At 34.1% G+C, this 14,146-nt stretch overlaps 1 protein-coding gene across 3 annotated transcripts; it reads right to left on the reverse strand.

Annotated features, from left to right (window-relative positions):
• Positions 1 to 772: 772 nt before the first annotated feature.
• Positions 773 to 12,731, reverse strand: LOC148874490 (U11/U12 small nuclear ribonucleoprotein). 3 transcript variants are annotated; one of them, XM_088964884.1, is made up of 5 exons: positions 11,195 to 12,731; positions 9,210 to 9,324; positions 3,674 to 3,781; positions 2,336 to 3,346; positions 773 to 1,191 (listed from the first exon to the last, which is right to left on the reverse strand). In XM_088964884.1, the coding sequence occupies exons 1-4, from the start codon at positions 12,640 to 12,642 to the stop codon at positions 2,432 to 2,434; spliced, it is 2,586 nt and encodes an 861-aa protein (XP_088821010.1). In that variant the 5' UTR covers positions 12,643 to 12,731; the 3' UTR covers positions 773 to 1,191; positions 2,336 to 2,431. The 3 variants fall into 3 exon arrangements, with proteins under 3 accessions (XP_088821010.1, XP_088821005.1, XP_088821018.1); XM_088964879.1 differs by lacking the exon at positions 773 to 1,191 and adding an exon at positions 1,390 to 2,238; XM_088964892.1 differs by lacking the exon at positions 773 to 1,191 and adding an exon at positions 1,624 to 1,904.
• Between the last annotated feature and the right edge of the window lie 1,415 nt (positions 12,732 to 14,146).

Below are 14,146 nucleotides of genomic sequence, written 5' to 3' on the forward strand. Positions count from 1 at the left end.
CTTTGTTTTGGCCTTGTGTTAGTAAGACTGCTTATGTCTAAGAGTTATCCATCGATTCTTTGGGTGGTGATAATTGAACGCTATTTAATCTTATCAATGAAAGTTACCGTTTCTTATAATAAAATGCATTAGTTGTATAAAACAATATTGGCAAATCTTGACATTGAATATGAACATAGAGTTCATCAATATAATGCAATTAAACCGAAACTAGATAATGTGAGACGTTTGATATTGTATGGTATTGGTAGGAAAGATAACGCGGGACTCAAAATAAAGAGTGTATTAGGGAGGGAACAGGACATTTCATGAGTGGAAAGAAGAAAGAAGTAGAAGTACGACCCTGTTATTTAACTCAACAATTTTCATATGAGGCCAAGATTACACAGCTTCAACATAAAATGTATTCAAGTTCACAGTGAGATTACTAAATACCAAATCTTAGTTCAGTTTTTTATTTTAATCACCAAGTCATTAGTGTCAATGTCTAAACAGATGTTTGCTGATAAAAAAAAAATGTTGTTTTCTTACTCGGTTAATTAGGTAAGTGCAGAAGTTACTGATTTTCAAAACTTATGGTAAATTGCACTGAAACAAGGAACCATCTTGACCATATTTTTGCTCTAAGTTATCACTACCAGTATTATACTATTATCTTTATTGACTAGAGTGGAATTAGAATTTTTGTTTAAGATGAATTAGTGTGTTTTATTATTGTACCTGTGCACTATCTCAGGACAGTATCCAGTTATCCATTAGGAAGAGTGACACCTTTGGAGGTATGAGCATCGATTACCCAAGAGTTTTTTTTTCAAAGAATCAAGAGAAATTATAATTAAAATAAAAAAGGAATAAGTACAGCATAGGTGATAAGATATCAGCAAAAGCAAGGAAGCAACACTAAACCACATCTTACACCCGAAATAGACCAAGCAACTAATCTGTAAGCGCACCCTCTTGTGTTGAGTAATCCTCTCATCCCAAACCTTGTTCCCCTGGGTATAAGCTTTGTTCTTCTCTTTCTCTTCCTTTTTGCTTCTCTCAAATTTCTCAAAGGCTTTCCTGGTAAATTTCTCACCACCCCCAAAAAAACAGGCCCAAAATTTTCCCAACCGTAACCTCTCTTTCAACTAACTTCTGGATAGCCACACCACTTGGGTCTTCTTCAACAACGTCAGTCTCCTGCAGCAACTGGATTTCACTAGAGTCAGAAACAACACCACTCACAAGAATTTACAAGATACAAGCTTCTTGACATTCAAAGAACTACTGCTTCTTACCCAAAAGATCAAAACCTTTGTTTTTACTTTTCATTCCTCCATTCACTTGAAACAAGTGAATGGCCTGCCTAGCCATGATTCAATCTCAAAGTCACAAGGTGTAGTCATGTGAAATAGTGTTTATATTGTTAACCACTTTAATATTAACTATACACTTGTCAAACCAATAACATAAGCTCAAGGAAAGTTAGCATCCAAAATCACATATCTAACACAAAAAAATAAAAAAACTTAAAAACTGATAGGCAATAGAAAGAGGAGATTTGCAGCACATAAAGAAAAGAAATGCATATATGCACAGCACAAGGGAAAAAATTGCTAGAGAGGCACCAATGAGTTAGCACAGCACATGATAATCTAGATCAGAAGTCCTCCCTTGAATAGTAAATAAGTAGATAACAGTGTTAATGAAAGAGAAGAAATGTTTTTAGTAGTGCAATCGTTAAGATCTTCAATCCAAGCTGACCCACTCTTCTATGAGTTCGCATTGGTGCCCAGCAGAGCGTTCCCCACATGCACATCTGAGCATGCATTGGGAACATCTCCCGTAATGTTTCCAATACATGGTTGGGGTGTGCTGTGGGGCGCCTGTGGGGAACAGATGCGAATTCCTCTTCTATATATCTGCACGCAGCAAATCAGATAGCATGATAAGCTGGACTTGACTAAATTTAGGCACAATGATTACCACATTCTACAAACATGTACATTGCATCCAAGCAAATAAAACAGAAAAAAAGCATACCAACTTAAAATCAGTTGGCAGTTTTCTATTATTAAGTATAATTGCATATTTAACAAAAATAAATAAAAACTTCATAAAACTTGATAGCCTTCATTAAACATTTCAACCAGCAGTTAAATAGGTGGTGTTTAACAATAAAGAATAAAAAATATTTGAGGATACAAAGGAGGATACAGATGTAGGTAAAATTCCTGAAGCCTGAACAACTTCCTACTGCAAAGTTTTGTTCAACAAAGCATGTCAAGAACATATTGTCACTAATATAATACAATACTTCAAAATAAAACAGAGAGAGGATAAGAAGACTTACTGCACAGCAAAAGACCTAATCAAGACCTCTTGTCATGATCCTGTAGATGCCCTTTTCCAGCACCAGTCAACTCTTTGCACTTGTTTATGCTTGACATCAATCATACTCTGGTCTAACATACCTGCTGCTACAAGAGGAATCATCATAGGCCTCCTCATCTTTATCATATGATCTTGAAGGATCATATCTGTCTTCAAACATATCTTGTGTCATAGTCTCTGTTTTATGACTCTTATATACCCTCTCCCTCCATCTATTTTTTATTTCTGACATTTGATGTTTCTCCTCACTTACATCACTTTCAGGAATCGAGGAAGAAAAGGATGTGTTATCATGATAATTGGACCTATGAGAACAAACACGATGACTTCTGTCATACTTGGTCTCAGTAACATCCACATCATCTTGCTCCTTTTGCCTTCTAGATTGCTCGTATGACTGACCTTGACTCCTGTAACTTTCTGAATTTCTGGAACTATAATCTTTATCTCTTCCAACCTTACTATAACCTTTCTCTCTTCTATCCTTACTATAATCTCTCTCTCTTCTATCTTTACTGCAATCTCTCTCTCTTCTGTCCTCGCTATAATCTCTCCCTCTTCTGCCCTTGATATTATCTTTCTCTCTTCTATCCCTACCGATACATCTCTGGTGGTTCTCTAGAGATTCATGGTGATCACCAGATTCATGTCTCTGTTGATGGTGTGGATTCCTTGAGTCATGGATCACTCTAAATCCTTCTCTATCTTTACTGCGAGCATCATCAGATCTTGCATGTGCCATTCTATGTTCAGAACGTGATTCTTTTCTGTGGCTATGTGATGGACCGGAACATGCTTCAATTGAGTCATATGCACTGTTGTTCAACTCACTAACATCTGTAGTCATAACTTTATCAGAAACCATTCCAGATAGAAACCTCCCACCCTCTGAGGCTCCTTTCACAAAGCATCCAATCCCTCCTGCCTGTTTAATTTTCTCCATGTGCTCCTCGATTATGTCCCGCATCACCTGGAATCAAGTGGAGAAATAATATGAATCATGTATGGATTTTGGTGGTGTAAGGGCTGAAGATAGAATATGTCCATTAGTCAGCAATTGGACTGTTTTTCTTTCCCTTCTTGAAGAGGGTGACGGATTGTACTCATCTTTCTCTTTTAGTAAGAGTAACTAAATCCTTTGATCTCATTAATGATAAAGATAATATAATAACTGTATTTCTGAAAACAACTTGCCAGATTGAGAAACAATGAAAAGGTATCACAGAAGATGAAGAGGTGCAATTGAGAAACTTAGAATAAATGAAAGAGCAGGGTCAGTAGAAAAGTTGTTTCCTACCTGAATTTTTGTTCGCTTCACCTTCTTACCGCGGTATGACATTCTTCGCCGTTTGTAATCCCTTTCCTCTGCCAGCAGTTCTTCTCTTGTCCTAGCCTTACTTGTTTCCTAAAAATTCATTAAACCAATTGTGAGATAAACGTTGGCATACTAGGCAAGCTTTCTAAAAAAAATTACAAACCAGGTTCAAAGTATCGATATGCACAAACAGACGTATTAAGTATTTCAATACATAACAACTTTTTAGTTTTTTTTTTCAAAATTGCTTCAGGGGGTCAGTTTTAGGCCTGCCTACCCCCCTGAAACAGGTCAAAATCTGAAACACCCCTGATTCAGGGTTTCAGGGGCCTGCCAATACAATACAATATACCCGATCCAGGGAATATTGTATTGAAATTTTGAACCGTGATTACAAACAAATAAACAGTGAGGCATGATGCCATTGCTCTTTATGAATAATAATGTCCTAGGTTACATTAGCTTTCTTGTCAGGCTCCCCCTATAATAAAAAAAAAAAAGCCATTACCCAATGCTGGTCCCAGCTATGTGGGGTTTTGGGAGGGATAGACTGAATATGGTCCTAACCATCTGCATTTTTTTTCACAAAATGGCTGCTCTCATACTCAAACCAGCGTTCTCGTGCTTGCCAGCCCAAGGTTTTACCATTACACCAAGTGAAGTCCCCGAAAACCAACACAGGTTTGATGAACTTGAATCTCATCTAAGGTTTGGAAATATTAATAAAGTAAATAGGACTCAGCCAATGTACATTGTCTTTCTAGAAAAATAAAAATTAAACAATTAAATTGGCATATATTGCAGATCCAGTAGTCAACAATCGTCTTGTTATAACTTGATATTGATAATCTTTTAATTGATGTTTCATTTATTTTCAATTTAACTTAGCATGTACAAATCATAGAATTATATTGATAAATTGAGATAATAGATGGTTTCACCATCTACCACCACAAACATCTCTAGTTGTTGAAACACCAAGTTGTCAATGCAGCTTCCTTGATTCATCATCATCATCCAAACCATATCTGTACCAAGGATTTAAATATCAATACGATACATCCGATACGGGGCGTATCGTATCGGTATCGGCCAGAGGGGATACGGGATACGCTACGATTAAACCCGTATCCCCTTAATCGTGCGTATCGGAGCTATACACATTCGTATCGGCCCGTATCGTGATATATCGGAGCGATACGCGCCAATACGGATCGGCGTGTTTCTTGTGCCCACGCATTTATTTGAAAAAAATGCAACTGGCATGATTCCAACACAAATAACCCAGTGTTAAAGCCTTAACTGGGCACTTGATCCACTAAACCAAATTGTCTTATGAAATTTAATGAAATAACTTTTTTCTATGCTAGTGTCCACGTGTAATGCAGAAAAGTTACATTTGTGTTTAACAATTCCAACAAAATTTGCATATGAATTTCTTAAATCTCAATAAATAATTTCTTAAATCGACATTTATATCAAAAATTTGTTTAATCTCGATAAATTTATACAAAAAAATTATAGTAATAATGGAATAATTATTTTAGTACTTAATATTTATAAATTTGAACATGACATGTATCTTAAAATTTTATAAATTACTAATTAATATTTTAATTTGAACAAAATAAAAGAATATATATTATTTATAAAAATAAAAATATTATTTACAAAAACCTCAAGAATATAATATAAATTGAATTTTTCAAATCCATTAATCTACATTTATATCAAAAAATGATTTTTTATCCCAAAATTTATGGAAATAAAAATATTAATAATGGAATAATTATTTTAGCAGTTAAAAATTATGAATTTGCATATGATGTGTATCTTAGAAAATTTAATATATTTGGTGTATTTTAAGTTAATATTATATATTATTATAAATTTTTAATTTATATTTTAATTACATTTTATAATAACATGTTTATTTTTTACAAAAATAAAAATATTGTTAACTAAACATTTGAGAACTAATTTTAGTTGACTTTTGGTTAATATAAAAAATTAAAAATAGTAGAATAGAAAATAATCGACATAATAATTCACATATAATAGTTGCATATGTTTTGTGCCTTGAAATTCAATAGAAAATAACATAATAATAGCTTTGTGCATGTATTAATTTTTAAAAAATATACACAATATGTACCAGGATTCTTGATTGATACAATATCAATAAAATTTTATGATTTCTATGCATCCCATTATATTAATTGTAGTATATTTCTTCACATATACCTTTAGAATATACATTTTCTATGTATCTATACATTAATTATGTCTATTTTGATCTTAAAAATAATGTTATTTATATGTTTATGGAATTTATATGCATTTTTTGGCATATCCATATTGTTTCGTCCATATCATGTGTTTCCAAAGCATATTGGTCCATATCATGTGTTTCCAAAGTGTATCCATATCCGTATTCGAGTGGTCCGATATGATACCTGATATTGATACTTTAATCCTTGATTTGTACTATATGGGGCCAGCTACATGAATCCTGTTTTGGCATCCATTCTGTTTAATGCTACACCAATTGTTAAATTATGACCGCTTAAATAATTTCTTACTACTTTGACTCGTATCCTTTTTGGTCTACCCCTAGCCCATCTAGCTCCTTCCACTTGCAACAGATCACTTCTCCTATGGGTGCTATCCTTGATGATTGAAAATAAATAAATAAATAAGAAATCCCAACTGCTCCCTAACCTCCATCCTTCACAAATAAATTTGCAAGAGTACCTTTGCTTTTTCTTTCTTTTTTACATGTTGATATTTTTCATTCATTTGAATAAATATTTTCAATCATAAAAGAAGTCAAAAGAACATCTGGTAGTTAGAACACCAGATATATCTGGTAGTTAGAACACCGAATTATACTTCCAGCTTGAATAACCATAGATGATAAAAAAACGATTCATCAAAAAAAGAAAATTAATGAAAAATGAATAGAAAATTCTAGTCACAGGTATGCATAGCTCCTACCATGCTTCAATTACATTACATGCTCATTTCCATTTCGAGTAATTATTTTCTGAATGGTATTGAAATTTATTATATTAAAAAAAAAGAAACGTGTACTCAAGGGATACACAAGAGGAGCCTGATACAAAGATAAAAATAAAAAAAAGTATTCTGCATTCTCAACCTCAAAAGAGAATATTCAAACCTCAAATGTGCACTAAAACCTCAAAAACATAACAGAAACAACCCAGTTACTAGTCCAGCCCAATACACACCCAACTATAACTCATAGAAATTACGAACTCAAATTAACCCCCAAAAAACCAACAGAGCCCCAGGAACACCATAATAAGTAATACAACCCCTGCCCACTAAACTACAAGGCACCCTGAATCCTGGTCCAAAGAAACAATGATACTGCATTACTGCTCCAATGCTCTGAACAAATTACATACAATTACTAGATAGAGTCTGCTTCCCTTCTTACCATAGTTTTCTAAACTACAAGGCACCCTGAATCCTGGTCCAAAGAAACAATGATACTGCATTACTGCTCCAATGCTCTGAACAAATTACATACAATTACTAGATAGAGTCTGCTTCCCTTCTTACCATAGTTTTCAAGACGCCAAGGCGAAGAACCGTTTTTTTTAAGAAAGAAAATTATTAAAATAAAGAGAAGAAGAAGAATACAAGCATACATCCAAAGACGGATACGCCTTTGGATTATTAAAGACATGTTTTAATAAAGGCCAGTGTGCGTGGACCCTCCAATTAGAGGTGTACACGTTGCCTCATTGGTATTAACAACAAATTAATGGGGTTCTGCTGTTAACATTCATTCGACTGGTTGAACCGGCCACTAACAGAAAAAAAAAGCCAAAATCCCTTACAATTGGCTGGTTGAAGGTATTAATTGGAATTTGGAAATCGGAAAAAGAATTCATCAATTTAGACCCACAAGAACATACAAATAATAAGCATGTTTTATTTTATTTACTTATTTATTTATTATTATTATTATTTGGAAGCTAAATAAAGACAATAATTTTATTAAAAAATAAAGGGTACAAAAGGCTTAAGTGACAAGATGTCACCAACCAAACCACACTAAAACCTCATACAACAATTAAACCAACAAAGTGCACCAAAAATTCAAACCAAAATCTTCTTTTTTGAGGCCTTCAAACTCTGGGTGAATTAAGATCCAATCTAAGAGCTTTGAACTGATAGCTGCCCCTAACTTTTTTTACTCTTCATCTTCCCATAAAAAACTCTTCTACTTCTTTCCTTCCACACCTCCCAAAAAATGGCAAAAGGATGAAGCTCCATATGGTTTTGACTTTGGTGTTCCTAGATAATCTTGGCCATGATTCAAAAAATGTCTGCAGACCTATTAGGAGAGCAGCCATATGCTCTGAAAAGCTTGAAGAAATAAGCCCAGATTCCTTTTACATAACTGCAATTAACCAATAAATGAAATGTGTCCTCTTCCTCTAATAGACATAAGACACATCTGTTTGGCAAATTGAAACCTCTCTTCTTCAACTTGTCTTGCATGAGAATACTGTCCATTGGCACCAGCCAAGTGAAAGCCTCCACTCTTGGAGGAAATAGCTTCCCCAAATTCCTTTGACTGGAGAGGCTTCCACTGAATTCCTAATAAAAGCATTGTATTGTAGTTTAACACTAAATCTTCCATTTTTACACTCCTTCCACCACTTTTCATCTACCAACTCCGGATCAATCACAGCCTTTTAAAACATCCACAGCAGCCCGAAAATTCCTCTATTTCCCAATCCAGCAATGGTCTCCTGAAGGTGGGCCACCACACTGCCACATCATTTCTAACCTCATAACATTGAGAAACCGACACCCCCTTGCTGCTCAAACTGTAGAACCACTGACACAGCTCACATAGTTTGCCCACCCCCCAACCAATCATCTTCGCAAAACCTCACGCTAGAACCACTCCCCACCTTCCAAGACATAAACTAATGAAGTAATGAATTAAATCTCATGATCCCCTTCCACACACTCACTCCATAAGATCTTACTTGCATTACATCCCACCCAAAATTCACCACCCCATATTTGCACACCACAACCCTTCTCCAAAGCTCCCTCCTCTCCCTCCCAAACCTCCATACACATTTCCCCAACAACGCTTTAAATCCTCACTCTCCTAACACCCAACCCCCCATCTTTTTTGGCCCTACACACCCACTCCCTTTAAACCAAATGAAATTTCTTCTTCTCCACCTTAAGATTCCACACAAAATCCCTTTCAAGGTTTTCTATTTCTTCTATCACCGAATCTTCTCTACACAATAATTATTATTATGCCATTTCTTACTAGGGTGCAAATCGGGTTGCCCAAATTGAAGAACTTTAACTACATCAAGCTCAGGTTAGGGCTTAGGCCCATTAAAAATTTAACAATTGTTCAACCCAACCCAACCCAATTGCACCCCTATTTCTAACCATGTTGTGAAATCAAAAAATATAATAAATAAATAAATACAAAAACATAAAAAGGCACCTGGTTCTGTGATGGCTGCAAAAGAAGTCCATCATGCTCAATAATAGGTCTGTAATTCAAACGTTTATGACGCTCCTCATCAGCTCTCATTGACAAATTTGTATATTCAACCATCCTGGATAAAGCAAAGAATGCTTGTCAGATACTTCAAGTGAAGGAATAGTCCTTAAATTAACCATATTTATCAGTAAGATTGTAAATCATTGTACTACACATAAAAACTATGTCAACTGTCAAGTGAACCAAATACTGAACCAATACCGAATCTCATTTTTGAGTGGAAAATTTAAAACAGGAAGGAAAAAGGATTTTTAACCCACTATGTTTCAGAATTTATGTTTGGATCTGAAAAGAAAACGAGCCAATGGGAATCTGTAAATTAGCATTTTTGTGACTGCATTTTCAGCCATTCTAGCAAATTTTGAAATTGGCAAGGGGGGTTAGTGATTCCGTTTTTCCATCAGTGTTCTCAATGCAGTGTTTAAAAAGTGCAAGAAACAAAGCGAGGTGCGCGCCTTCTTGAAGCAAGGCACAAAAATGCAAAAAAAAAAAAAGATAAAATTTTCAAAAAAAAATGCAAAAACACAAAAAAAAAGTGTTAAACATAATATTAATTAAAATATAAACTAAAATTTTAAAACAAATGTTTTAAAAAACTATTATCTCAAATTAAAATACATAAACATAACATGTAAAACATATTTAAAATAAGATGCAATACTCGATACTAATACATTGAGCCTCGCTTCCTAGGCAAGCGCAGTGACCAGTTGGTGCCTAGGAATTAAGTACTTAACCAAAAAGATATATTTTCTAAATTTAAGATATTGATGCAACATCCTATTAACATACAACCCAAAAACATGCAATAAAAGAAATAAATTGAGTTTAGAGTCTTGCTTCTTCAAAAAAACCAAAAAATAAAAAAAAGGCTTGATATGTTGATATAGGGAGCTGTAATATTTTCTTTTCAAAGAAAAACTGTAACTTTTACTATTTGATGTGCTCCCCTTATTTGTGGCAATTCTATACTAGAACACCACAGATTGGAAGACCTAAAAGAACTCTTTTTTTTATCATTACCTAAAAAAACTCTTAATTGTCGTTTATCCTGTGCCTTGGTTTTATTTTATATACCATCACTTAACAATGTATCATCACAAATTCTTGCCTAGGCAACCACATCATGGGTATTGACAGAAGAGCTAGTGATGAAATTTGTATGGCCCTCAACCTATGATTACCCAAACACAACAAGGATGGAGTTTGTATGGCCCTCAACCTATGATACCCAAACACAGCTGACACTATGCCCAGATGTGTCCATGCCATATCTAGGTAACATGCAATGCTTTGACAAACTTGTCCACTCAATATGCCATTTTCCTTTTTTCCACTTTTGTCCCCTGAATCAAATTATCACCTAAAATATTTGAAGCAAGATCAAAGCCATCTTACAAATATAAAAATAAGAGGGAAAAAAGCAAAAGGTTAGAACTTTTCTCAATGCAAAACACAGAGCCCTATTATGAGGCCACATATCACATGTTTCCATCAAATTCCAACAAAACCAAGAAAATGCATTTTGTTAGCAGCCTAAAAAATGGGCTCAGACTTTACTAGAATTATTTTTTTATGTTAAAGCATTCAAAAATATACATACTCCTAAAGCATTAAGTAAACTTTTATTTCACCTTTTTTTATCATTAACCATCCTGTAGACCTTGTTTCAGATCATCTTTACCAACTTACTGATTCTTTCATTTTTTTATTGATTATTTAAACTCTGTTGAGGCCAAGGGTTTTGTGACCTAATTTCAAAGTAAACCAACAAGTGTACGAGTCATCAAATAAATGAAGAAAGAAAATTATATAACCGTCCTAGTTGTTAACAATTACTTGGAGTGAATTATACCATTTAAACAAGTGCTTGAATATGCAAACAAACAAATAAAAATAAAAGTTTAGAATAAGAAGACCCATACAGCTGAGATTTGGAAATTGGCCCCGCATATCTTAAACCCCTGACCTTTTCCTCAAGCAAGGATCGTTCCTGCAAAGCAGCAATTGCTGCTGCAACTTGGGAAACAAAAACCTGGCTAATACCAGCATTTTCATCACTAAATAAACTCCCACCTCCATGTTTTCTACTGTTGGAAGGCTCTTCTAGTTTGACACCTCCTGTTGTTTCTAATCGAACAAATTCACTGCCTAAATCACTGGCGCTTTCATCAGAATTCCCATGATCTTCCGCTTTAGAATCAATAGCTACTGCCTGTCTCTGACCCAAAGGAAACAATAACAAACCGGATGCAGCATTTAATAGAGAGTGCTTAAGCATATTAATAGAAATGAACTTTCCATTTGCTTCACCGTACAAAACAGAAAGCTGAGATGCTAACCATTTCAGCACTTCAACCAAAATTGGACACTCAAAACTCAAAGTCTTTGGGTTCAACTCCCCGTTGCCCTCCTTCGAGGCTTCTCTCAACAGCAACCAACTAGAACGAAATGCTTCGCGTGATATTGCTTTCAAGCACAGTTTCAACAGCAGAAATATGTGATCCCTCATATACACGTCTATAACAATTCCATAAAGCGGCGAGTTTGAAATTACCCATGTCAGCATATCAGCCTCTTTAATCATCCGTAAGCATGAAGCAACTCGAAGAACATTATAAGAATAAGAAGATGGATAATCATTCCACAACTCTAATTCATTTTTCAACGCCCACAATTCCGATGGAAGAATCGTCAGATAATCTCTCGGTAAATCCATAACTTCTCCGTAAGTGTTAGAAATAAAGTTCGCGCACTCCAAGGATAAAACGCAGGGAAATGTAAATGTCTTCTTTGCAGCATCTTGTTCAGAGGAAGAAACAACACCCGGGCAATCCCTGTAAAAGAAATTGGTACCAAAATCACCGTAGTCATCGAGAGAAAAGCACAGCTCAGAATCGGGTTCCTCCAGAGACTGAACGAATCGGTTTTCTCTCCGCAACTCGTCTTCCGTTTTAAGAGAACTGGGATAATGGAGAGACTCCAGAAGTTCGAGATCGACAACAGCAGGCGAAGAAGAGCACCGGAGAGAATGACGGAAGAGGAACTCCGGCGCCATGCGGTGGCGAGAATCAAACCGGCAGGAACAGAAATCATCGTCGAATTCAGGGGGTTTGCCGGAATAGAGAAGATCAGAGACGGCCTTTACGGTGCTCTCGGCTAGATTGATTAGGTCTTTGATTACTAAAACGGTGCCCTGAAGATCGAGATTTGAAGGAGGGTCGGAGATCGTATCAGAGGAGATTATAGGAACAAGTGTGTGAGGGTTTGGAGGAATAGAGTAAGAGAAATTAGTGTTAGGGTTAGGGTTAGGATTAGGGATTTGGGGAAGAAAAGTGAAGGATGGATGGAAGAAGGGATTCGGAGGATTCATCTTCGCGGAGTACGAAGCGGGAAAGTTAGAGTTACGAGTTGAGACGTTAAACTCTAAGCCTGCCCACAGGGGTCAAGGATCGAACTATCGGGTATAGGGTATGGTATCGGACAGTTTAAATACGGATACGGATATATTTTAGAAATGTATTAATACGAACGAAAGATACAAAAATACATGATTACATTACGAAAATTATACAAATTTTATAAATATATCAATTACATTAATTTTAAACGTCAAAATAATTACAAATAAAATATAAATACATGAAGAAATATATTACTAATATAACAAGATACATAAATAAGAGTTCAATACTCATATTATATAGTTTTATAAAGTAAAGTATGCATAAAACCATTATTATGTTAAATTCTACAATTATAAGTTACAAAATATATCAATTATTATATTTTAATTGCTATAACAATTATTTTATATTTCAACTTTTCAAATTTAGCAAAAGGGTCAATTAAATATTAAATTTTGAAATGTTTGATAATATCAAAATTACTATCATATGAAATTTATAATTTTTCTAATATACATATATTATTATCATATTTTTACTTTTATTCTTAACTAAAAGTATATCAAAATTATTAAAATTTCTAACATACATATTATATGAATTTCATAATTTTTAATTATTAAAGTAATGATTCCATTATTAACAATTTTCTTTTCTATAGTTTTTTCTGAAATAACAAATCATTTTTTATATAAATTTAAATTAGTGGGTTTGATAATTTCAATTTAATATTATATTCTTGAATATTTTGTAAACACTTTTTTTTTTATTTTTGTAAATAATAAATATGTTATTTTTAGTCTAAATTAAAATATCCATGAATAATTTATAAACAAATATATAGAATTTGAAGATACATATAATGTACAAAATTATGAAATTTAAGTACTAAATTAATTATCTATTATTAATATTTTTATTTGTATAAATTTATTAAAAGTAAAAAACAAAATTTGATATAAATCTAAATTTGGTAGATTGTTTAATTTATTAATGTTTATAAAGTAGTAATTTTTAATATTATTTATTTATTTTAAGTTAGAGTTATTGAACATAAACATATTGTATCTTGTATTTGTTTAGGTTCATATTAATGATAAAGTTAATAAAGTGTATTTTAGTTCAATTAGCATCACAAATTGAATGCAAGCATAGTGGCTTAGAGTCTTAGCGCATAATTGGCATGTGTGCACTGAGGCTTGAGTTTGAATCCTCGTTTCTTGCTTTTTTAGACAAGATAATAGATGTGTGCGTGTATCGAGTCATATCGGTCTGTATCGGCCGATTACACACGGATGCGGTGTCGATACACAAACGTGTATTGTACCAGTCATAGCGTATCTCATATCCGTTCTTACAGATACCGATACAATACGCCCGATATGGGGCGTATCATGTCGATATTTTAGCCCATGGGCTTCAGATTTCGGCCAATCGACCCGAGACAAAAATCCCATCGTTGAATGAATA

This window comes from Nelumbo lutea, chromosome 1 (assembly GCF_056320005.1).
Source record: "Nelumbo lutea isolate HS-2025 chromosome 1, American lotus-T2T, whole genome shotgun sequence".
In the NCBI taxonomy this organism is placed as follows: Eukaryota; Viridiplantae; Streptophyta; class Magnoliopsida; order Proteales; family Nelumbonaceae; genus Nelumbo; species Nelumbo lutea.